This window comes from Ischnura elegans, chromosome 7 (assembly GCF_921293095.1).
Source record: "Ischnura elegans chromosome 7, ioIscEleg1.1, whole genome shotgun sequence".
In the NCBI taxonomy this organism is placed as follows: Eukaryota; Metazoa; Arthropoda; class Insecta; order Odonata; family Coenagrionidae; genus Ischnura; species Ischnura elegans.
In genome coordinates, this window is record NC_060252.1 from 65,899,275 (window position 1) to 65,925,176 (window position 25,902).

Here is a 25,902-nt window from a genome sequence, read left to right on the forward strand (position 1 = left end):
AACACTAAGCAAAGTCTGGGGATCTCGTGTTTGGCGAAAGAAGGCCTGGGACAGAATTAGTTTGTTCTGGCGGCACTCCGCCATCCTTTAACTTAGTTAGAGGCATGCCATAGAGGATACAATTATTACTTAAAGCAACATTTTTGAATAAAAATAATTTTTTGCGTAATTTTACGTAACTTAGCGTGTTTTGCTTCGACGTGACATCATCTTGTTCATGAATATTGAAAAACTATGCATTTTTGTGTACTTCGAAAGTTATAGCTAGTCTCCTAGTGATGGATGGGTGCTACTGACGAGTATAATTCTATTTGGATACCGTTGGGGAAGAGGGATGTGCCTCATTCACTCGATTCAAAGACTGCTCAACGAAAGGATTACGTAGTTTACTTTACAGAAACCTTTGCTTTACGATAGCCCCGACTCTGCTAGTTTTCTACCGACGAAGTATTATTTTTTCAAATGATTGATTAATAATTCAGACATGATGACCTAATGAAGACAATCTTAAGGGGTCAATTAGATGGCAAGAACGGAAAAGTAAGGCATTGGATTTTACAGTCAATTAATGAAGTAATAACTCTAGTGCAGAATATTTTTGATGCAGCAAGTTCTAATAAAATTTCCAAGTTCTTTTCGCGTTCAAAATATTCGCTAATTTTCAGTCGATTCTTTGAATAAAAGATGGTAGCACTTCTCCACAATATTTTAATGCGTTTAAAATATTGAGGTAAAGTGCTACATCTTTCGTTTTATTTAAATATGTGGGAATTCCACAATATAACGCCTGAATCTGTTGAACCGATTCTTTGAATTTAATTTTAGGAATAAAAATATCATATCCCATTATGCCAAAAAGGTGTTCCATGGATAATCCCTGTGAGAGGTGGTTGTCAAGCCATCTTTAGGCCTCAAATGAGTTTTTGATGGAGGCATCATTAAATTGATTTTCAGTGGCGGACACTTATTAATTGAAATTCAGCGGGGGCTAGACAGTAATAGACATCGATGACCATCCTAAATCTCTAAAATAAATTCTAATCCTCTGAAATATCCTTAAATATTTTAAATAAATTTATAAGTGGCCCTTTATTTATTTTACATTTTTCCTTATTTGATCGAGTATTACAGTGTTAATAGAAAAGCTTTCCCTTTAGTGGAGTGGTCATGGTGGAAAAATCTTTCTAAGTCTCTCAACACCTTTTTCTGACTATTCTTTTAATGTGCACGGTCACATAATTGGAAAAGCGGGTTCCGTAGGGGTCCGCTATGATTACCTAATGACGAGGGGCAAAATGGTAGCGGCTCCGCTTCACAAGGCGCTTGGTACCCATATCAGTATTATTAAAAATGTCGTAATAAATTAGGCTTAATTTTATTTCTGAGAAGATTTAATCTAAAAAAATTTTTGGAGAAGAAACACCCCCCCTTGATGTGAATGAACCCCCAGATCCCCAGGTTCCCTCCCCATCTCAGCTAAATCCCTGTAAATGTCCATGCCTATGTGCACGATTGCTATTGCGAGGTCGAGGAAGAATGAAACAATGAATTTGACGAATAGGATATACAGTAAATTCCGGTTCTTTGGGCCGCCGGATATTCATGTAAGCCCCTTACTTATAACAAATATCTAAGAAAGACCTAATTAAGGAATTGTCTCGAGTTTTCTATGGTTATTTAGACAACAAGCAGTTCCAACGGGCCATTTATTGATTTTATTTGTATTAGAAGAAGATAGGCAATATATGAAAACTCTATGTACTGATCACGTCTTGATGAGTGGATATGTCCGAGTATACTAGTACTTTCTCCGTTTCCATGAAACAAATCCTGAGCATATTTCCTTTTTCATTTTCCTCTTTTACCGCTGTTAAAGCTGTGGAAACCAATTCAAATGCATGTAAAACTTTAACCTAACCTAGGTATATCGGATAAGTATTTAAAATTTTAGTAATTTATCACAATTATGTTAAAAGTACGAGGCCGGAATGCAGTGTAGGAAAAATGACGGCAATTGGGGAGAAAGAGAATGATGTAAATATTTGAAGGCAATGCAAAGAAGGTTTTGTAATACGGGATGGAAAAGTGGCCACGAAATGACAAAGGCTGCGATGTAGGAAAATCTCCCGACATAATTGTGCGAAAAATCCGTCACCGTGTCACCGTCACCGAAAAATTATCACCGTGGCTAGTCCCGGTATACTTAAATTCTCCCGACATAATACTAATATTCTCTAAAAAATAAGTAGCTATCTTCCCATTACGCTCATCTACTAAAGAATATTAAAAGAGAAACTCAAGCGTGAAGGCATTAATCGAATTAGGAAGAAATCAAATTAAATGTCTTCTTCCTCTTTTTACTTATCTGGGTCAAGCCAAGCCGTACCTCGTACGATGCCCTAAATGGTGAGATTAAATGATATTCTTGAAAGAGGTCAGGTTAGAAATTATATGTAACGGAGCAGCTGTATTGGATTTTTTTTACTGAAGGCTTCTTTAAAGATTAAGGTAATTGGACGATATTGAGCTGGTAGCACATCAGGGATTGGGAATTAAATTTTGTAGATAAAAAGGTGTGCGTTGTTACGACGGTACACGCTTTAATGAATGTAAATAGCTTCCATTTTATCATCTCATGGGCGGATTTAGGGGGGAGCAAGGGTGCACGTTCCCCAGACGCTTAAAAAATAGACATAGGTCTATTTTTAAGAATACGGCCCCGATATCATTACTTTCGTTTTTTTGTGTTACGGGGTATGGATATGAAGAATGCATTCTGTACAATTTTTCTACGTTGTTTTCCATCTCAAAGATGAGAAAACCGTTTGGGTTTCAGACCCATGTGACGACCGCCCCCCCACCCCCCCCCGAAAAAATCCTGGATCCACCCTTGAATGTCTTCTAGTCAAGCGAATAATTACGAATAGAAGATTTTCATATGATCACTATGGTCAAGCCTAATGCCGCCATTGTAATTAATTATGCTTTTATGCAAATGGTAAAGTGAACAAAAAATGAGTAAGAAATATAAATTGATCAATGAAACGATTTCGTGTTAGATAAATAATATTGTTTTCAGCGCGCATTGCAATTTTACCCATAGTGATCTACTGTTTCCAAATTTTGCTGGAACCTGGCCTAAGATAAATCCGTTCATATTTAATGAGCTGAAACGTGTATTAATTTAAAAAAATCTCTCCAAGGATAGTTAGAAGAAATGCCCATAGCCGAAGTCAGTATACAAAAATTAGAGCTAGGATGAATATCATTTGAGTATGTCTTAGAATAGACGATTAAGGTATCACATTAGATTTTTTAAATACAGAGAGCGCCCTTTAATACTATTGTCAAGGAGTTATTGCCAGTTACAGGGTTGTTCATGATAAAAATATTCTTCACTGTCCTAAAGGTTCCATCACTCTTCTTAGCGTCTTGAAAAAAGACAATGAACCTGAATAAATACGAACTGCATCATGTTATCTCTTTAAGTTCAATGACATACAGTTCTAAATATTTAATTCATTTATTCATAGAAAATAATGGGAATAGGGTGGTTTCCTATTATTTTTTTATTGCCTATATCGGAAGATTATTACTCCTGGAGTACGTATTTCACGCTTTTAGATTTTTAAATGACAACATCTATTTTTCGCGATTAAATGAAAAGTGAAAATTTTCAAGCGCGCGAAAACGCGACGCTTAAGTATAAATGCCGGGAAATATCTCCGTACGTCGTATTTCTGGTTCCCCCTCCCGCCCGGTGAGGTGACCTTGAGGCGAGGCTTAGCGCTGATACGTCGCAGGATGCTAGCGGATAGCTGAGTACCTTGCTGAATGGTAGCGCTTGGCTTAAAAAAGGTTTATTAATACCTTATCAAACGAAGAAAACTTTCCGACCTTTGCCAGTTTTAATAGGTGATTATTAAGACATGTTTCCCTGAGCTCTGTGCCTCATGCATGCATTGGTAACCTCAGACGATGTATAACTCCTATCCTCTCGTGTAGAAACTAGGTCCCTGTGACGTCATGCGGAGTGGAATCGCATGGGCGCCAATCTGGCCTTTTTCAAATGAGGATAAAATTTGACCCTTGCCATTCGTCTAAACCGGTATTTCAAAAACCAAATAATTTGTGTATTATGAATACACTAATGGTGGGTAACGAATCGCAATCAATGCCTTTCGTTTTCTTTGATGAAGGAAACTACCCTATTAGCGAGCGAGATGAAGAGACGCCAGTTGTTTAAATTCGAATCATGGTGGAAACAGTAAGTGGTGATACCATCGAAATTTGGAAAAATAGTTTAGGAAACAAATCTTATGAAGATAAATTTTTTTTCGTGTATTTTTGGTGGTAATTATGCGAACACCCTATGACGAGGATGGGTACGCGATTTGATTTCGCACACAGGGTCTTCAAATGGCACGAAGTACCGACATGCGGTCCAGTTTGTTTTGAAATGAAATAAAAATAGAATTCAGTGAAATCTTGTCTTTACTTACTCGAAAAATATTCGTATGATTAAAGTTTTTCCCCTTCCTATCAAACGTTGATCTCAAAATCAGTAAATATCACGGCAGTTGTTTATGCTCGTGAATTTAGCTAAATTCTTTATAAGGCTTATGTAAGTAACGCGTTCTCTCGATCACACTAGTATTGTTTGAGTTAGCTTTGAAAAGAGAGGGATTTCCTGAAAACATTTGCGATATTTTCTTGGATAATTTCCTTCACTACGTGTTCACTTTTGCGCAGTAACGTACATGATTTTAGAAAGTTAATTTTGATGGAAATTGATTTCGAAAACGAAAAAAGTATTTCCTTTCCATTAGTATATTTCTCCCGTAAATAATTATGCTAATTGCTTACACCTGAACTGAACGCACATTTTAACTAAATTTCTCACTGTGATGAATTTACAAATATTTGGTCTCGATATTCATTGAGTTTTTCATGGCACGGATTTCTCCCGAATGCTAATTATCTTCACGTTAATGGGTGTTCCCTCATCTCTCTTGGAGATCAATTGAGCCGAACCAAGGGGAGTGTTAATTTACACAACAAATTATAGTGTAACTAAGCCCTAGCTGAATAATATAAAACATATGAACATCTATAAGCACTTACCCTGTATTTTAAATCACTTTTACTTATACAATTGTTTCGCCGCATCGCCACTGAACTAAAGCAATTCCCGAATAATCGAGAGAACGCATTACTGCATTAATCTCTATGAAGAATTCAGCTAAATTCACGAGCATAAACAAACGATGAGATTTTTATTGATTGTGAGATCAACGCTTCAGAGGAAAGGGGAAATCCTACGAAACTCAAGGAATTAAATCAAATCTTTAACTAATGAAAGAAACACTTACACCTTTCTACGACTATACTTATTTTTCGTACGAAAATTTTGACGGTATCACAACTTGATATTTCCACCGTTTTTCAAAACATTTAACTTTTTTTAGAACAACTGGCCTCTTTATAACTCGTTGGTTAATCATCATTATTTTTCTATTAACCAATGGATTAAATGTTCAGAACTGAATTTCATTGAGCTCAAACAGATAATCCACTTTTCCGCAACAAAATTTGACGAAAAGACTCTCTCAACTACGGAACATAGTGATAAAAATGAAAAAAATAATATTTATTCTCACCAGGTTTAATAGCTTAGTCATCTTCACCCTCTCTTCTGACGACGATTGGAGACAATGAGTGACGGTCATCTTCGGCGACGTGTTTATATATACGCGCGTCTCACGGTGAATCTTCCCTGCGTAAAAGTGCGTCTCAGTACGCCCAGCCTCCGGGTTGAGCCTTCACGCGAAAAACGAAAGCCCCCTCCCGCTGACTTTGAAATGCCAATTCCGCTCGGGCGAAAATAAAGTTTCCACTCTTGCAAAAGCAGAGGAGCCGGAGAAAAACGGAATTCGTTTTAACAAACATGCCTTTGTGAGAGAACGTTCTACCGGTTCCATTTTTGCTTCCAGCGGGTGATTCAATCGTTTGGGCCATTCCCATTGCCTTAACCTTTCGTTCTTTTTACGCCCAGTGTTCTCCTGGGAACAATTTATCCAAACTTAATTAGATGGGGAAACTTTTACTGAACCACATAAATAAAAACTAGAACACGAACCGGGTTTCAGCGTCTTAGCGTATTAATCAGGTGGTTACCAATCCATGTACCGCAACTCCTTAAGGTGCGAGAGGTGAGAGGTAGGTGCGAGATTAGTAAATTGCGGAATTTTAAGATAAATGGTTCAAAATGGTGAGTTTTACGGCTTTCTGAGGGATATTTTATTAATCCTTACACTATTCTATTAGTAATATCAATCCAATTAAGTAAAATGGATTAAACATAATTTCTCAGAGCTCTGGCAGCGAGGGGGGTTTATCCCCCAAAACCCCCCTCGCTGCGCCACTGACCCACCCAACTTATAATTTGGGTATTTAAGGAGTTGTGGTATATGCATTGCTAACCACCTGATAATGACGCTAAGACGTTGACACCCGGGTCGTGTGTCTAGTTCTAGTTTTTTTTCATGTGGTTTGGTAAAAGTTTTTCTCGCCTAATAAAGTTTGTGATGGAATACCACTAAGTTTCCCAAGATCGTGTTTTATTTTTAAAATTTATCCAGTCATTCCCGCAATCAGTCGAACTGGAGTTTTAATCGAAATTTCCCGATGGTCTAGAGGCCAGAGGATACAATCGAGAGCACCATATTGACCATTTTCTGTACCCTCCTGATATTGTGTGCGGAATCAAATCGAGTATCCTTCATGATGACGGGGTGTGCGAATTCCACCGGACAACGCAATAGAAAAATTAATCTTTGCGCAATTTGTTTCCCAAATGATTTTTCGTACGCAAATCCAATGAATCATTGCCTACGCATTTTCACGATCAAAAAGCAACAATTAAAAAAATACCTTCACTGTCTGTCAGTGAAATAGACTTTTTGCGGACATTTCTTGAAAGTACCGAATTATTGTCGATACGGTGGTCTAAATTGCACCCTCTGGCCTCTGTAGACCATCAGGAAATTCCGATTGAATCAATGTAATCAATACTTCATTAAAAATACAACACTGGGAAGTTTCGCTCTTCAATAAAGTAATAAGCAACTGAAGAACGAAACTTCCTAGTGTTGTTTAAAAAGGTCATGCTTGAAAGCCGAGAGATTGGGAGTGGCTGACCGTGTGTGAGACATCACGGAGAGAAATGTATATTTTTAGCTAAATTTTTGCTATCACAATAAGACATAAGAGGCCTGCTGTTGCCATGTGCGGTGGTGATGACATGCAATTCTTTGGAGACAGCCGTAGAAACACGATTAAAACTAACTGTTCCAACTTAGCGAATGTATAGCTCAAACAATACTGCTTACGTTGCCAAAAGAACTATGTATAAATATATGATTTTTCCAGATTATTCTTACTCACAGTGAGGTTATAATTATCTTAGTTTCAGGTCAAGCATGGTGAATGGAAAAGTATTGAATCACCATTCATTCGGCTGAACGCAAAATAAGTGGAAGAACCCGGCCAGTTGTGCACTTGACTATCAATAACCATTATATATTGTACTTATTGTATTGTCATATATTATTGTATATTCTCTTGGAATAGCTTCATCAACCTTTTGTGTGGGAGAGGAAATTGAAGACTCGTGTGTTGCTTTAAGAAGCGTTATGTGTTCGCGTTTGATCTGATCAGGATACTGACTCTGTTCAGATCTGAAAATAATAAATAAGATATGACTTCTTATATCGGAAATCCTCTGAAATTACCAAGATAGTGAATATAATATCCATTAAAAATCACAGGACATGGCTCATCTCGTTTACTGTTAAAATTAGTTAGTCTTCAATGATATTTAGCTGAGGTATGCGAGATAATGGTTTAACGTACATTAAGACATGCGATGCATAGCACGCTTGCATCATGATGACTGATGCTAACAAAAAGTTTATAGTAATGGCAGACAGTGCCTGTAATTTTGAATAGTTGTTTTTTTATGTTGATTGTTAAATAAGATCATACCGGAGAGATTAGAGAACGAGGGTGGCTAATCTCTAGTCAAATCAGAGTAGGTAATACCAGATTAATTATGTAGCTTTAAATAGTATTAAAATGTTCATCAAATTAACTCCCTCCCTAATGGGCTGTTTTCCTTGTGTGGAATACAATATCTAGGATTTTACTCTTTCCTTCAAACTTTCGTGTTAGATAAACCGACCTAAAATGGAAACCAATTAATGGGTGTGCATCTTGAATATGCCTTTCGCGATCAACTGTCTTGACTCCCTGCAAATTTGTTTGGTTTTGTATCCAATAAATTGATGGCACTTCTGTATTTATCATCACGAATAATGCAATATATATATTGTGGTGTAAATAACTTTACTGCCAGTAAAATAATTGAATTTATGCGACTGAACGCTAAAGAAAAATAAGCCGATCAGAGGTGCTGTCGACCATTAGTAACTGTCATTATTTTTAGACGACGTGTATTATCATGTTTTGGAATTGCATATTAATATGTCAGAAAATGTTTTCAAAGTATTTTATGGTTCATTGCCAATGGTGTATTGAAACTCTAAAACCAGTTTTCCCCTATTTTCACATGTTAAGTATATTTTATTATTGATATTCCGGTATAGTCTTTATTATTTGAAATTAAAGGAATAAGAGCATTGTGGTGCTGAAATTATTGTAATTACGTGTCAAAGTAGCTGAGTAGATATTATTTGTTGAAAGAGAATTGAGGACTCAGCAGTAATGCAATCAATTCTTAAACTCCAGAAGAATCGGATCCCTCCGAAAACTCTCACGGGGCTCTTAATAATTACAAATGAGGATTAAATCCTCGACTCTAAGGGTAAAAAGTAAATTATTCAATAATATTGCTTAAGGCCATCATTTGCTCTTCCTAGAATGTGTCACACGATGTTTTCAAAGGTAGGACACTGAAAAATGTCTTAGGAAATGAAGAAATAAAAGTTTTATAGAATAATTAACTCAAAAATTCTAATGTTAAAAACTATTCCAAAGTAAACATAACAGCAATCATATCTACTTTGGTTCGTAAAAGACATTTTGAAAAATATCAGCACCGATGTAAAATATAGGCATAGAAGTCGACGTGGTTCGTAGTGCTAATGTTTAGTTTTAACAGCAATACTATGCAATTTGTCTATGTTTTTTAAAGGAAGACATTTATGATTATGGAAATTCTTCCCAGACGGCAAACAAAAGGTTTAATTGTCTCCTGGATTGTGTGGACGTCTGATGCACTTAATTTTTGTCGCACTCCATGGAATTGAGAATGGTTGACCACTGACTGCTTTTCTGCGAATTTCACTCGTATTTAAACACGTTTAAATTCAAGCGAAGATCCACATGCTCCCACCGTTTGGCCTCGGGGCTTTAAGCGATGACTTTCAAAAGACGAACAAGGTTTACGATTCGACGCGTTCCCGTTTTCGTCTTCCGCGAGTGACCTTGCGTATTTCCGCGTCCACGGTCTCTCGTACAACTGCCCTGGAGGGGATCCAAACCGCCAGGGAAGGCGTTCACCTCTTCATAACTAAAACAGCGACGAGGGAATGGATAGGCGACATCCCATATTAAGACGATGATATCAAAATGCCATCATCATATTAGTCATGAATCCGAAGATTAGTTTCACGACGTTTTCCTATCTATAGACCTTTTTATAATTACGTACTTCTTCTTTTGAGGCACGAGCAAATAACAGCAGCTGAGAAAGCTAGGATGTAGGCCTTCGAAATGTGGTGCTAAAGAAGAATGATAAGGATCAAATGGATCGATCGAGTTATTGATGAGGAAGACCTAAGGAGAGAGGAGAGAAGGAAGACTCAAGAATAAGAGGGCGGAACAACCTTAAGGCCGCTATACACGGCGAATGATTTCATTCGCATGATCATTCAGCATGATCATGCGCGTGATCATTCAGTGAAAATTAGAACATGTTCTATTTTGCTCGCATGATCCTGTGAATGATCACGTGATCATTCAACATGATCATTCGCAAGATCATTCACCGTGTATAGCGGTCTTTATATGCTACATCTTGAGACATGATAGCCTGATGAAGACAATCGTTGAGGGACAAGTGGAAGGTAAGAACGGAAAAGGATGATTGTATGGTATTTGGAGGAGGCGACCGACATCCGAGGTCATTTGCGCGATGAGGGAAGAGTATGGAAGGAAGGGTGAGAGTAACCCGGCGTCGGCATTAGTCAGCTCTTAACGAAAGGCGCCAAGGGGACCACAGCTTAACGTCCCATCCAACCCGTTGCAACGGACGGAGTGTCGCGCTTGAAATGTTCTCCACACAACATTCAAGCAGGGATCATTCACAGGTCTCACATCATATTCATGACTCTGAAAATTCTCTGCCACCACCGGGATTTGAACCCGAGCCCACCGGGTTCAAATCCCGGAGCCACACACCAACCTGATTCCCAAGGAAAAGGAAGACCTCGAACAAAATGGAACAGGTTCAGACAAATGTGAAAGAGAGGAAATAAGAAGGCGTGAAAATATAAGCTAATAAGAGAATAAGGTGGTTTCCTATTGTTTTATTTGCCTACATCGAAAGATTATTACTCCTGGAGTACATATTTCACGATTTTAAATTTTTAAATGACGATATCTATTTTTCGCGATTAAATGAAAAGTGAAAAATTTCAAACGCGACGGCCAAGTATGAATGCTGGGAAAAGCCCGTGTGACGTCATTCTGGTTCCAGTTGCCGCCCTTTGAGGCCACCTTGGTGCTAGACCATATAAGCGCCGATACGGTGCAGGCAGCAGAGTACTCAGCTAGCAGGGTTATTAATACCCTATCAAACGAAGGAAACTTTCCAACCCTGGGCAATTTTAATAGGTGATTATTAAGAGATGTTTCCCTGATCTCTGTGCCTCATGCATGCATTGGTAGTCTTAAGGCCGTTTTACACGGTACACGGAATTGCGCAGTCTGACGTACGTGTGAAGGCGCAATCAAAATTGCGTCGTGTAAAGCGGTGAATTGCTAGAACACATGCGAGAATGCGTGGATGCGAGACGGCAAAATAGCCCCTGTTCTAATTTCGTTCATGCATTCGCGCAATTCCACGCCATTTTAGAAATTAATGCAGCTCTAACCTGCGCAATTCCGTGTACCGTGTAAAACGGCCTTTAGACGATGTAAAACTCCTGACTACTCGTATATCATCTAGGTCCCTGTGGCGTCACGTGGAGTGGCATCACATGGGCGCCAATCTGGTTAGAATTGGGTGCCAAATGAGGTTAAAATTGACCATTGCCATTCATCTAAACTGGGATTTCTAAAACATGATAAATTGTATATTATGAATACACTTATGGTGGGTAACGAATCGCAAGGCGAAGGAAACTACCCCATTGAGTGGAGATCTTCGTCAAACCAATCTTAGGTTTTCTGACTAGTGGTGGTGATTTCTACTTTTAAATTGTTTATAAATTGTCCAATGTAACTAATTCCGGGCCGACGTTTGCCTTTCTTCCCTCCTGGTGCGTTGTGGTTGGCGGCGATTGCGGTCACTGCCAACTCAAGAGATTACCTAGGTCACGATTACCTGTCTCGTTGGGGGGGAGTCCTGTAAAGCTTTGAATCTCTTCAGCTTTTCTTCATTCATTAATACTTAAATTATCAATTCAATTCCAACCTATCGACCGGCAAAAATCACCAAAATACATGACGAAACTATGGCCACAAATCGCTGCCTTAGGGTTGATATATATGCTTATATGGCCAATCATTGGACGAAAATAGCGTCTCGAAGTGTTAATCACATTTGGAAATCCGAAGAAATTTCCGGTATCGTGATAATATTGCCTTGATAAATATTTTCCTGTTTCACATTGTAGTAAAAATTCATGACATCAGACCTTAGTAGCTATTTACGTAGATGCTATACCTCGCGTATAAATGCTGTCATCAATGGAGAAGAAGGCAAAGATTTCTTGCGACACCGCTATCGCTTTATCAGGTTTTCGCAGCTGATGTACAATACCTTTCTCAGCCATAAACTTCCTCATGAAGTCATCAAAGGCGAAAGTAGATTTGCTGCTAGTTAGATTTTAGAAGCCGGAAGAGGAAACATGTGTGATTAGTGACTGGGCCTTTATGGAGTCCCTTCGCGTAAAGCTTCGGATTCCGGTAGAGTGATGGTAATGTTTCAACGGTATCGTGATTAAATACAACTATAATTTACAGAGTCATTGCAAAGTTGTTTTTCTTTCATTAATCCCTCAACTTCCGTCTCTTTCCACTACGTGTACAATTATTTATGTTGATTTTCAACCAACAGCTCTGCATAAATTCAACCTATCCAATTTAATAAAATGATAAGGTGCGATGATGATTACAAAATGCATTAATCGTTTTTATCTCTGACAGAGTCGGAGGAATGTTTTAAAAGTCGAATTTTCTTTTTGCCATTTAATGGACATGGGCACAAACAGTGCATTTTAAACCTCGTTTATAATTCAAAAACTTGTAAAGATACTGTATAAAGCCAAACCTTATACTCACTACGCATGCGTGTGTGCTTGCACCTACGAGCAACTCTATTATCTGCAAGAATAGTCATTGTTTACTTTTTGCTTCGTTCGCACGTTTTGATTCTAGTGTCTCCTGACTTTGTCAGCAGTCTACAAAAGCTTTGCTTTCATAAAACTAAATTGGGTCACCTAGTTTCACACGACGCTAAGGCATATGCGGCCTATATTAGTAACAAAACATTGAACTAAACAATAGGACTTCGGTTGCGCGGAAGACCTTACCGCCTGGCAGAATTTCTTAATTGCCTGCTGAACTTTTTAATTTTCATGTAAAGAAATCAGCTCTTTGAGTAGCAGGAATAAATTAAATAGGATTTTAGTGAATTCTGAAATGCATAGGAATAGAATTAATCTGTATCATCAGTATAATATTACCCTTGTGCATTAATATAAATGCAATGGAATTAGTTCAGCGGAAAAAAGTACGCTCTTCCTCTATTTCTTCTACAAGTGATTTTAACTTTTTCTATCGTAATTTTTAATTCACTATTGATATTTTTCGTGAGAAATAAACATTAAAATATCGTTTCACTGAGAAAAAAATACTATGTACGATTCTACGAAACGTTGCAATACGACCACCTGGATTTGAGAAGTGGATCACTTTTTATCAAAAATATATACCACTCGAAATCTGTTACAGTGATAATTATGACTATCCTCGTTGACAATGAAAGATAGCCTTCATTACAGTAATATGCATATTGTTAAATAATTACAAGATGTATTAAAAATAAATAAAAAATGTTGCTATTTATTAGTTTTTTACCGTAAAAACATTCAATTCATGTATAATAATGATAAAATCGTCACAATTATCATGCCATGAAAACATTGCCTACAGCAGTCAGCTGATGACACGCCGCAAAAGATTTTCAAATGCGCGCGTGAAGAAGTTGTTTATCAAGCAGTTCACCAACGTTGCTCTAGGCGGCATTGTCTTCGGTGCCCTGTTTAACAGCGAATAGCAAGTCTGTTATCAACTAAGGAACATATCCGAGGATGAGGCATAAACATCTACTACCTACTACTGTGATTATATTAATTTATCCGTTGTTACGGTTTGGAAATGTTTGATGCACAGATAAGAAGGTACTTTTACTCCATTAAGGTCATAACTGTCTGATGAAACAAATATTTACCGTTGTCATTAAAAACTGCCTGACAAGTAGAGTATGACGAGATCGGTCAGCAATCGGAATTTCTTGAAATTCCTGGGGATAATTTTCTCCTACATGTAGCATTATGAATTGTGCCTATGATTAATAACAACTTGTTGATTTCTCGTAGTGTTGTATCATTTTTCAGATGGATAACAGTGCGGACCAAGGATCCCAAATAGATTACGATTTAAAGTTTCAAGAGGATCTCGAAAAAGCCAGAGCATTAAGCCTAGAAAGTTTAGCCTTAGAGAAATTTCGTCTCCAAAAACTAGAACGGCTGAGTGGAAAGGAGAGAAATGCATCAATTGGTGAGAACATTTCCCGTTGTTGTGAATTCAGTTCAATGAATTTGTGAAAATTGCATCTTATGTGCAGTGTTATGACGATTCTCGCTGATGTCGTGCGTCAATTACAAATTGGTATACCAATTTCTGTGTATGGTTTTCTCAGATTGAAATACATGCCAGTGCAATTTGAATAACTTAGCCATGACATCATCAAGCAATGTTTAACTTGAAGCCTATATTGACTATCCAAATGGCTGTGGCTGTTGTTCACAATTGTCACATCAATATGGTCAAAAGAAACTCTTGTATATGAGTATAAAATCAGGGCTATTTGTGTGTCATTTTTATTCGACTTAATGCTCATTCATCTGCTTTGGTACCTAGTTCATTGGAGTTTTAAATTATTGGCCTGAAAGCTGACACATTTCTGGTAAATATATTGTGTATTCCCCGTAGAATTGTCTGTGATAGCGAATTAGTCTAATAGTTGTCATTTTCCTGGTGAGAAGAATGGCCACTGTAACTTCATTTAATGGCTTGTCGCATTTTATTACTTGGTTGCCACTTGAGAGCTTCAAAGTGAAATGTGTTTTATCCTTCTGTAACAGTTAACGGTGAGAAGGAAAACTTTTTATCTGTTTGGGCATTTTAACCCAATAGTACAATATCATTCCTCTGTCCTCATTTGTTCTGTATTTATGTCACCCCATTACTCGTTGATCTGCTCTTCACTCCAAAATTAATGCTAATTCATACTTGTTCTAAAATGAGAACATATCTCCCATTCTTTGATTTTCATGCATTTGGCAGAGTGCATTACTTTTTTACACCCACCAGTGTTTAGTCGAATCTCACAAATTGGAGTTAATTAAGCTCTTAAACAGTATTTTAAATTTTATAAAAGTTCAAATTTTTCTTTAGAGATTTAAAGTACTTTGTGAGTTCTAGTGTCATTAAGTAAGTGAAATGGCTTTTTTTTTCAGCCCCCGTTGTCGAGGAGAGCGAGAATGAAAGTGCTTCTAGTCAGAAAGATGCTCCTGGCCTGCAGCTCAAAGCAAGACCTCGCCCGGGTTCCTTCAATTCTGGGGTGCCTCGCACAACTCAAATTATAGCACCACCTCCAGCTACACCCCGTAGGAACAGTGCATCTGCTGCTTTAACCTCGAGGACCAGCAATGCAGCCTGCCACGACCTTATATCGTTTAATAGTCCATCTCCTCCCGAACGGCTGACCAAGGGCAGGAAAACCTATGATGAGTTGACTGAGGCTCTGTCCTCTCAGGTAAGTCGTTTCTTCTAGTTGCTATCCTAGTTTTCAACATTTCATCCATTCAAAGTAGTGGTGTGTGGTGTTCTGTGGTTATTATTATTATCATTATTATTTATTTATATATATTATTGTGAGGCAACAAAATCTTTCTCTCTTCAGTAGAGGGCCTATCAATATGAGTTTTAAAATTTATAATAAATTACCTAAATCAATCAAAGACAAAATCAGACCTGGCCTTTTTAAAGTAAAATTTAAAAAATATCTTTTAGATCATTGCTACTATTCAATTGATGAATTCTTAAAGGATGCCTCGCTATTAATGTAATATATATAGGTATGTATTATAATATATTGTGAGTTTCTTTGTACTTTTGATTTGTTTTTATATTTTCCTGACGGGTCCTATATGTGTATATTCATATCTTTTCTGTGACCAATAAAATATTATTATTATTTTCTCATCTTTTAATTTAGAACAATTGTTGTACGAAAAAAATGAAAATACCAGAGTCTGTTGGTCACTTTATTTTTGTTGCTACCTTATTTCTATTGGGTAAAAATTTAAACAATGTTTCAACCCTCAGAATTTTAATAATGCAAATAGAATCAATGCAAAGGCTTCATATTCAGATGCCTAAGAGTATATGTATTCTAGTGACACAATTCAAATTCTATTGATAGAAAAAATTATGAATTTATTTCCACTTACATAAGTTTATGCTCAAGTAACTGCTACTATTTCCTTGTTATCGACTCAGTCATTTTACTATCAGAAGATTCATGTTGAAAGCATTGTTTTATTGGAATTATAAACAAAATTTTTATCATCAATATGGGTTTTTCAAAACATGTGTTAAACATAATTTTGCTAGAAAAAGGAATCAGGAGAATTTTGGGAAAATTAAGGCAACTGCCTAATATATTTATGGCAAAAGAGATGAATCATTAGATGGGGTAGTGATAAATTCTTCTGCAAAAATGCAGTTAATATCATATTCCATTTACTCCTGGTTACATGATACATTAATTACATACCTTACGAGATAGTGCCTGAATGCATGAATGGCTTTAGTAGACCTGAAGGAAACATGTTCAAATGCATGATCCAAATTGAAATAGGCTCTAATTTTTACTTTTGCATTTGCACTATTTGGGTGGTAACACGCTACATTTTCATGTTCATTCATATTTATTTTTTGATATACCATTTAGCTAGGCCTTCAGAGAATAGTATTGTAATCATGATTGACATCTTAAGAGCCTTTTATTTTTTAAGAATAACTGAATCGTTCAGACATGGCAACTTGCTGCTATTAGGTCTGGATATTGAATGCATTATTTACTGCAGATTTTATTAGTTTACCCTAAATTCCTTAGAACAACGTGCAGGTTAACCTTTATCTTTTTTCCACATGTCTGCTAAATTTAAAGAATTAGGTATACTCCTTTGTTATGCCTTGGAGTACCTACAGAACCTTGAATACTCTAAATCATTTTCTTGGAACAATTGAAATTTGTATTTTTTCATTTAGACACAGGAAAATTCAAAGCAATTATGCACGCTAATGTATTAATATATTTCTCTTTTCACTCATTCACCTTATGCTCAATGCACATGAAATAACTTCCCATTATCTTCTTACTACTTGATCTACTTGAGAATTTAGAGTAAATATTCATCATTATTGTGGGTAAACTCTTCTCGGGATTCCCACTGGTTTAATTTTTCCATAATGGCCAACGTTTCAAGCTCTGACTTGGGGCTCTTCCTCAGGGCTGAATATATGTAGCAACAAACAGCCATCTCAACATTGGCCATTATGGAAAAATTAACTCGGTGGAAATCCCGTGAAGAGTTTACCCACATCATTTGCTGGAAAGGCATCAAATCATATTTCATTTGTCATTACTGGTAGTAAAGGGAAATGGGCTTTGTGAATGTGACTATATGAATTAGTGAGTGTCCTCCATTGCTAATAAACCATATGCTTTTCATACTTTAATTGTAATCAATTTGTAATTTTCTCTATCTCTTATTCCCTTTCAGTCTGATGTCAGCGCATCAGCTGTGGTGACAAATTTGTTTCCAGAGTCCAATAACGTCCCATCATCAGATGCTCCTCTTGCTACCGAAATTCCAGCTTCCACAATTCCGTTCACTACCTCCTTCCCGCAGCAAAACCAATTATCCCTTCAAAAGTTGTATCCCCACCTCCCAACGGCACTGCAGAATTTTGACAACCACATTGGCTGGAATCCTGGGCTAACAGCTCCGAGCATTTATCCTCAACTACCCATCCCAACACCCTTACCCAGCGGTGCCTCCTTTCCCCGGCACAGTGGTGGCGCTCCAAGACCCCTGGCCATAATGAGCCCTCAGGATACCAACTTGGACGTGCTTAGGTTCATGGGGAAGATTGACAATAACAACTTAATCGACCTCACCCCGTACAGAAGCTCTGAGAATGGATCCCCACGTAATCGAAGAGAGTCAACGGCCTCGATTCGCACAAGTCTCCTGGAGACTTTTGATCCTTTGTTGCTCAAGGCTGCCAATGAATCCTTGAAGAATGCCTCCAAGGATGGCAATATTTCAGATGAGTGTGGTGATACTGTCAGTGCACAACAGGAGAATGTGGGGAGTGGACAAAGAAGTGTGGAAAGTGATACAAGTGTGCAGGGTGATGGAGGGTGTAGTAGTAGTAGTGTTTCTCAGTCAAATCGAAGGGGGTTCAGGGAATCCTCTGTTGATCGAATGGATGACCTCCGCTCCGAGGGTTCCAGCATTTATGACATCCACGATACGTTTGATTTCATCAATGCCCTCCCGTCTCAGTGTGCTGTGCCACCAGGAGAATCACCGTATGCGACGGTTGTGAAGGAATCGCCGAGAAAAAGCGTAGTGGAATTTGCTGAGAGAGAGAGTATTTATTCTCAGCCTCCTCCCTTACCCCCTCGGTCCATAAAGAAAGATGAGGAGAAAAGGAAATCTACCTACTCAAGAAGGGTGAGTATTCACTTTTTTCAATCTTAATCATTATGAGCTTGCTATCTATGTTTAGCTGGCCCAATTTAGTGTCATAAAAATATCATGGCAGTAAAGATGTCACTTTAATTGTTGGACTATGGTTGCAGTAAGGAGACTGGTTTCAGAGTTCTGAAAATTTTATCTAAACACAGGGTTACATTAGTATACCAGAATATTTATAACAGTGTGAAATTGACATAATCTTGTAAAATTGTAGAATCGAGTGTTTTATTTCAATTATGTGCTTAGGTTAATTTCATTGTAGTTGTAATATGAATTTATGGTTTTAATGGTGTCTTCCAGTTATCTCATTCACGTAGGCCAGAATGTCAAGGATAAGCTTTTGGGAAAGATCACCTCTTTCATGTCTCATGGGATCCTCAGAGCTAAGCATTCCTACATTAGGTCAAACTTTCAGTCCATGGGGCGGATTTTTTCTCAGTAGATTTTAAAATTTTTCGTTTTGAGTTTGAGGGCTAATTTTTCTGGTCTTCTATTTGGAAATCCATTCTCAATCAATTAAAGGCTATTCACCTGAAATAGTGCTATGTATATATGGCGCAAGCGGATAGGAGAGCAGAATGGAGAACTGCGTCAAACTAATCTTTGAATTGTTGACTTACGATGATGATTATTTATCCTCTTTGATATCACCATCACCTTCCTCCTTGTATCTCTACTCCGATGCCCATCTGGTTGGTGGCTCACACAACACCAGTCTACTAGTCACAGTGTCTCACATACTATGTCTACTAGTCGTACCTCTTTTTTAATATTTTTTAAATGAGGTAAAATGAATGTCAATTCAACCTTTGACATCTTTCTTTCAGAAAAAGACCAAAAGTAGACTGTATGAGAATATCCAGGTTGTGAAACTCAAGTGTGCACACCATGACTGTGACTTGAAAGCGTTCCAGGCGATGGTGAAGAAACTCAGAGGTGATGTATTTCATTTTGCCTTATCCATGTTATTTTTCACTGATTTGAGTTGCTCTGTGTCTTAATGTTGCATAATTCTTTTTTCAGGGGAATTTTTGTACTCTGATACGTGCACTAATGTTGGTTTGGTTATCAGTCCTACCCTTGAGAGTACGTACACAGAAGGGACTAGCATTAAGCTGATTGTTCGAGTTAAGGAATTTTGTGGTCCAATCACATTCACCTGTGATGGTGAGTATTGTAATATATAAAATTCAAATTTTATTTTTTTAGGTGGTGGCACTTGGAAATTTACGTTTCGTTTCCTTACAAAATAATTTTCATTAACTTTCCTGGGCCAAGTTGTGATTTTTTTAAAAGTCTGCATTCAGTCATTTTACAGCCCATTTAATCCATTTTTGGGGTCAAGTCATTTGGGGTTGAGTAAAGTTTTAACTATCAGAAAGTCACTCTTTAATCTTTATAAACCATCTATGTATATTAAGGTGTATAAAGGTTTTACCTGGTCTTGAACCAAGGTATCATAGCCAAACTTCCTACTTGTTTGTGGGGGTCTCATTTTTTGATAAAAATTTCTGCTTGGGTGAACCTCTATCTCCTCCTTGCTAGAGATTTGAGTCCAAGCTCACAAAATGGGAAGCCAATGCTACTCTCAAATTCTTATCTGTCACCGGACCTAAAAAATTCTTATGCATATTAAAGTTCCCTTTTTATCTAATATATGAAACCTTCTCTCCCTTTTGTGGGCATATCGGCTTGTTATATCAACTATAAAGCCAAACACAGTCATAAAATTCATTGCCTTTATTTATTTGAATGATTATGAATTTGAATGGAATCAATGGTGTGAGGCAAGATGTTATTATTTTGTAGTTTTGGTGTCTTTTTAAGTACAAAGCTTATATTTACAATTTTTTTGCAGTGACATCCACTGTGGAGCATGTTATCCTACACATTGTCTGTGAGATTGAGGGCAGGATGGGTTCATCTGTGAGCTTGGCAGAGGCTACAGCAGATGATTTTGTGCTGAAAGTCCTCGGTCGTGCTGAGTATTTAAGCTCACATTCTTGCCTCGCAGACTATGAGTATGTACACCAGTGTATTAAGTTGGAAAAGGATGTTGAGTTGTCTCTGGTGCCTTTGGAAATGCTGAAGCGACCCCTTGCACGCACAGTAAGTCTCGATCAAACTAACATCGCAAGCTATTTCTGTAGCAGTGGAAATATTTTCATGGTTTCTAGAAATTAAGCGAGTTACATAATGCCTTTGTATTTCATGCCAAATATTAATCAAATATGTATGTACAGATATCTTTTCAATTTGCTCTGTACTTTCAATAGGTGTCAGAAAAAAGGTAATTTTGTCAATATGTTTGGTAGTATTTGAAGCTCATAAAATTAATGACTGACCTCCTGTATTGGCGATATATTTTCTCAGTTGAAAATTACTTCTTGACCCCAAAAATGGATGAAAAGGACTGTAATCCAATAAAGAGTAGGAGAGGGAGAACGTCCACTTGTCATTCCTATCTTTTGTCAAGCATGTTTTCCTCTCCCCCGATGATATGGCTTTCAGCCTTGCTCACTGGTCACACGCACCTTTACTGTCCTGACATCTGACTCTCCCATCGCCGAGAACCAGGGTCACTCCCTCACTCACGACTCCTCTCAATAGAGGGAGTTTATTTTTTGTAGGCCAACACCTAGTGGCCTCTTTTGCAATTTCTACTGAACACCTCTAAGGATAGACGTGTTTGCAGTGTGTGCTATTTACAAGGGGCACTAAAGTAGCTTTGAAATCTCAAAAAATCTATTGTATTAAATGTGAACTTGTGAACTTTAATCGTAAAATGCAAGATAAAAAATCATCTTGATTTTTTTGTGGCAAATTGAGTTGCAGAAAATAACTGGGGAAGATAATACAATCCTTTTTATTATTCGATTTCAAGTTTTGCCCTCATTTCTTGTTGGAGCGTTTGTATTTGGTAATTGGAAAAGAATATTGGTGCCCCATTCATTGAGCTTTGTAAAACTTTAAATGCCTTGATTGTGGATGGCACATACATGTTACATTGTAGATATGTAGTATGTAAGTCCTTGTTATTGGGCAATATTTGATTTTATTTATTTAATTTTAAGTATGGATTTTTTTATAGTAGTCAAAGGTCTCACATCTATAAATTTTAGTTTTGAACTTCAGTCATTTCATGGTGATTCCTCTGCTGGCACTTAAATCCTGATTAAGTTATAACATTGATGATATTATTTCTATTTATTAGTTTAATTATACTGTATGTGTATGAGCTGATGTTTATTGGAAGAGATTTATTTTCATGTTTATTCCTAGTCATATGTTACTTACCAAAGGTTTATCACCATTTTTCCTTTATTTTCTGGGAAAATGTGTACAAAATTCTTTGTTCCTTCAGTGATTGCTAATTGCCTGAAGACTGGTGTTTAGGAATTCTTTTATTCAAAATCATTTAAAAATTCCTGTGAACAACCCTCTCATTTTGCATCTAATTATGTGGAAATAACTTTGTTTGTGTTTTATTTGCCCTTGAATGTTGAAATACCCTATCCATTTTATCTAACAATTTTTTATGAAATATATTTGGTATCTTTATGTCAACACTCTTGGTAGATATTCTAAGCACTTAATTATTTTGTATTTCAGTTACAAGATGATAAGAGAGGTAGCCTATTAACCTTGGATGATCTTCTTCCCAATGAACCTGTGAACCCCATATCACATGATACTCTTCTTATTCTTCTTGGTATGTTCATAGAGCCTCGAGTTTTTTTTCTGTAATATTGCACTATTTTAAACCAGTTATTTGGATAAATGGAAGCATTCAAATGTTCTCCTTAGTCTGATCTGAATTTTTTTTTACTGTAGAGTACATATACCTATTATTTTTGAGCTTTTTCATGCGTCTGATTTCATTTTGCTTTTTGTTTTGATGCATCGGTATTTTTCTGTGACAGTGATGAAGTTGAATACTAAATTTTACATTGACAATGAAACGGTTTAATTTACCGTATTTGTCTGAATATAGTCCCCCCTTTTTTTCCCAAAAATGCGAATGGTAATTTTAAGGAGGGGACTATATTCAGACGCATTTTTATAATTTTTCCCGAAACTGAAGCCTTGAAATTAGGGGGGGGGGACTTTATTCAGAGGGGGACTATATTCTGAGAAATACGGTATATTTATGGAATTTCATTGCATGAAAATTTGTAAGCCAAAAAAGGCATGGTAGAATTAAACTGGCTCTGTTTACAATAGCCGCAAAAATGACTTCAGGACTGATTTTAGAAAATGTATTGCATTGTCTTTCAAACTATTTCATTTATTCTCTTCCTCTGCTTCAGAAATGTGACTCATCTCCAAGTTTTAGGTCAAAATGTCACAGAATGCACAAGTGAATCCTCATCTTGTGCTATAGTGATCAGCTTTCAATAAGTATGTGCAGGAGTCTTCACTCAAATCCAATGACCTGCATTGGAAGGCTTTCACCTCATTTTGAAAATTTTTAGTGCATAAAAGATTTTAAAATAGCACTACTAGAAATGAGGAAAGATAGAATTAAGTAGAAAATATGAGCTTACAAGAGTACTATCAGGGTATTGAATGCTCTCTTTTATGATACAATTGCTCTTAAACTTTCCATGGGGCAACACAAGGTAAAACTGTGCATACAGTGAGTCCTCGTTTAACGTCACCTACCGTTCCTGAAAAATGTGACGATAAACGAAATGACGTTAATCGAAGCATAATATCCCATAAAAACAATGTAAAAATTGAATATCGGTTCCTAGACCTCACAATTCCTATGCGAAAAAATTTTGGCGTATCATATCTGGGGCATTTTTTACGATGGGAATGCCAAACTATGGCATAAATACGAGTTCCTGTCGTCATCGACGACAATAGCAGCAGTGACGTAAATCCTTCTCCATTTTTGTATCTTCCCGCATTTGCTTTTCGGCTTCGCTATAGTGCGGTCCAATGAATGCTACCAGATGCTGCAGACCGGGGATCCGGTGCTCAGGTCCATAGGCCCTACCCTCGCTACGAGAATTTCTTTTCGGACCGGTGGGAAATCAAAATGGCGGAAATGAGCGAGGGCGGGCAAACTGGGATTATGAAATCAAAGAGATGGTTTTAATTGCGAATTGAGGCGGGCGGGCGTTGCCTGGGCATCATCATCGCTGAAACATCGTCGCAGTAACAGGAACCAAAATTATTGTGAACATTGTTCTCTTGGACATTGTCTTGGAAATGTCTCTGATGCTAAAATTTGCCAAAACCGTAATTGCAATTAGCAATATACACACCGTTTTACACTTTGAATAGACTGACCGTATTACCGCCCACAAAACAAGCAACCTTTAACGCCTGCCACTTCGCCTTTTTTCTCGCGCGAAATTTAAAATACGTGACGTTATTGCGAAGCGAAGGGACGATAAACGAAACACGGTCGTAAAATTTTCGTGACGTTATCGCAAAATGACGTTAAACGGGGTGACGTAGAACGAGGACTCACTGTATATCTATCATGTTCCCTATCATTGTCAATCTAGAAATGGCTGACATGAGCTTTGCAATTTAAAAAATAATAATATTATCATCCTGTATCGATGATTTTATACTATTGAAAAAGATAAGGAACACATTGAGCTTGCAGCTGAAGCTATATAACAGGGCAAGTGATCCGAAAAATCTGTACAATGGGATTGATGCTGTTTACTCGAGAGAGATTGAAGAGAAAGCTGATTTATTTTAAAGAAAAACCGAAAGAGGGTGATTTCCATGTCAGGGAAAATGTGCAGGATCATATCCTGATGGTAGTGCAAACGTTGCACTTCTTACTGCACCTGTTGTGAAAATTATGTTACCAAAATTAATTATTGATATAATTTAATACCGAGTAATACTGCATTTTTATTTTCTTTCCTGTTGTATTTCAAGTTGTAAATTCTGCTTTTAACTGTGACATGATTGATAATGTTAACGTATAAACTAAACATCCTAATGAATTGTATTCTTTGCATTGTTTCAGAAACACTGGAGAGTGAAATGGAGAAAGTTATGTGTGCTGCCCTCCAGAGCTGTTCAAGTTCTGCAATGTCAAGTAGTAAAGTGCCTATTCAATTAAATGGTGTTATTCAATCTGTGAAAGCAGTCACTGCCCTCTTAGGTTCGGTAGAAACTCTAGAAATATCTGATGCTCTGGCGGAATTAGGTGATGTCTGCACGAAGCTATCACAATCCCCAGGACCTCTGGTGAGTTGTATGTTTGTTTTCGTGTTTAGTAAAACCAAATCATGTTTTTACAAAAATATGAAAAATAATTACTGTTGTGAAGGAAATGAAATGACATGTGTAATGAGTTGGCTTTTTTTATGCATGTACATACATACACAGTTGATATCTGCATCCATATCAGCACACCCTTATTATGAACTTGCATGCAATCAAATGCTCATATTTCTTGTCCCAGTAAATTTTTTTGACAGGTCTCACTTCCTCTACGTTAAAATTAAGAATTAAGTTTCATTTGCAATGATATGATTCATCAGATTGACTTGCGAACTAGTCACTTACATGATTATGGATTTTCTTGTCATTTAGGAGCAAATCAAACCCCAGCGTGATACAGCATGGCCTGAAATACTGGCAGAAGAAGGAGATTATTCCATTGTAACTTTGAGAACACGTGATCCAAATTCTGACTCGAGTCGATATTCACATGAAGAAAGTTTGCCAGAGGCAGTAGCCAATAAACTAGATTCAATCAGGGAAGCTGTCAATGCTCTCATTGAGACTTATTGCCATGCTTTCAGAGTGAATTTTCAGTTGAAGTCAAAATCAGATTTGCCCACAGGTAAGTCTGTTACTTTTCCTATGCATGTTCCTTGTTATAATTGAATATCTGATTTTAGTGTGTGGATGATGAATAGAGAGTGGATAAGAAGTCTTGACTTTTTGTAGAAGTGGGAAAATTTTTATTTTAAGTTACAAATCTCTACCATTTTCATTTAATAAAACATTTTTCCGTGATCATGCATAATCAAGAATATGTCATTCAAAAATTAAAATCCTTAGGCTGCGTTAAAATTTCCATACTGAGGTGATGTATAAATAGTTGAAGAACCATAATTCCTACAAAAATGCATGGTTTTATTCCATTTTGATTTTGAAAATGCATTAAGTCTCAATAAAATTCTCCCTGTTTTATCTCAAATGAAATAATATGCATATCATACCAATTTTTGAAGCTTGAAGCATATTATGTAGAATTTCATTTGTCGAAATTCAACTAGGTTCAAGAAGGAACCATTTATTACAACTGTATTTACATTCCCCAGCCTCTGTGGTGGCAGGTTAAATCCTTGCCTTCCAAACAAGAGGTCTCTGGTTCGAGTCCTGCCTGGATAGATTGCCCCTACCCAGGGCATAGTTGTTCATGCACGTATAATTGTTAAATTTGTTGAAAACCCTGATGTAAAAGGCCAATATGTGCTGTTTATGGTGGTATGCGAATAAATGAATTTATTCATTGGCAGGTGGTAATAAACATGTTTCTATAATA

General features: G+C 37.1%; 1 protein-coding gene across 4 annotated transcripts in view; it reads left to right on the forward strand.

Annotated features, from left to right (window-relative positions):
- The first annotated feature begins 13,596 nt into the window (after window positions 1-13,596).
- LOC124162640 (phosphatidylinositol 4-phosphate 3-kinase C2 domain-containing subunit beta) overlaps window positions 13,597-25,902 on the forward strand; it is a 117,259-nt gene continuing 104,953 nt past the window's right edge. For 3 of the 4 annotated variants that reach the window (XM_046539232.1, XM_046539234.1, XM_046539235.1), the window contains exons 1-10: window positions 13,597-13,709; window positions 13,908-14,088; window positions 15,051-15,349; window positions 17,385-18,344; window positions 19,196-19,304; window positions 19,392-19,535; window positions 20,227-20,477; window positions 21,981-22,080; window positions 24,370-24,593; window positions 24,942-25,194. In XM_046539232.1, the coding sequence (XP_046395188.1) occupies window positions 13,926-14,088; window positions 15,051-15,349; window positions 17,385-18,344; window positions 19,196-19,304; window positions 19,392-19,535; window positions 20,227-20,477; window positions 21,981-22,080; window positions 24,370-24,593; window positions 24,942-25,194 (2,503 nt within the window). In that variant the 5' untranslated portion in view covers window positions 13,597-13,709; window positions 13,908-13,925. The remainder of the gene's footprint in view (window positions 13,710-13,907; window positions 14,089-15,050; window positions 15,350-17,384; window positions 18,345-19,195; window positions 19,305-19,391; window positions 19,536-20,226; window positions 20,478-21,980; window positions 22,081-24,369; window positions 24,594-24,941; window positions 25,195-25,902) is intronic. The other variant, XM_046539233.1, reaches the window with a different exon arrangement.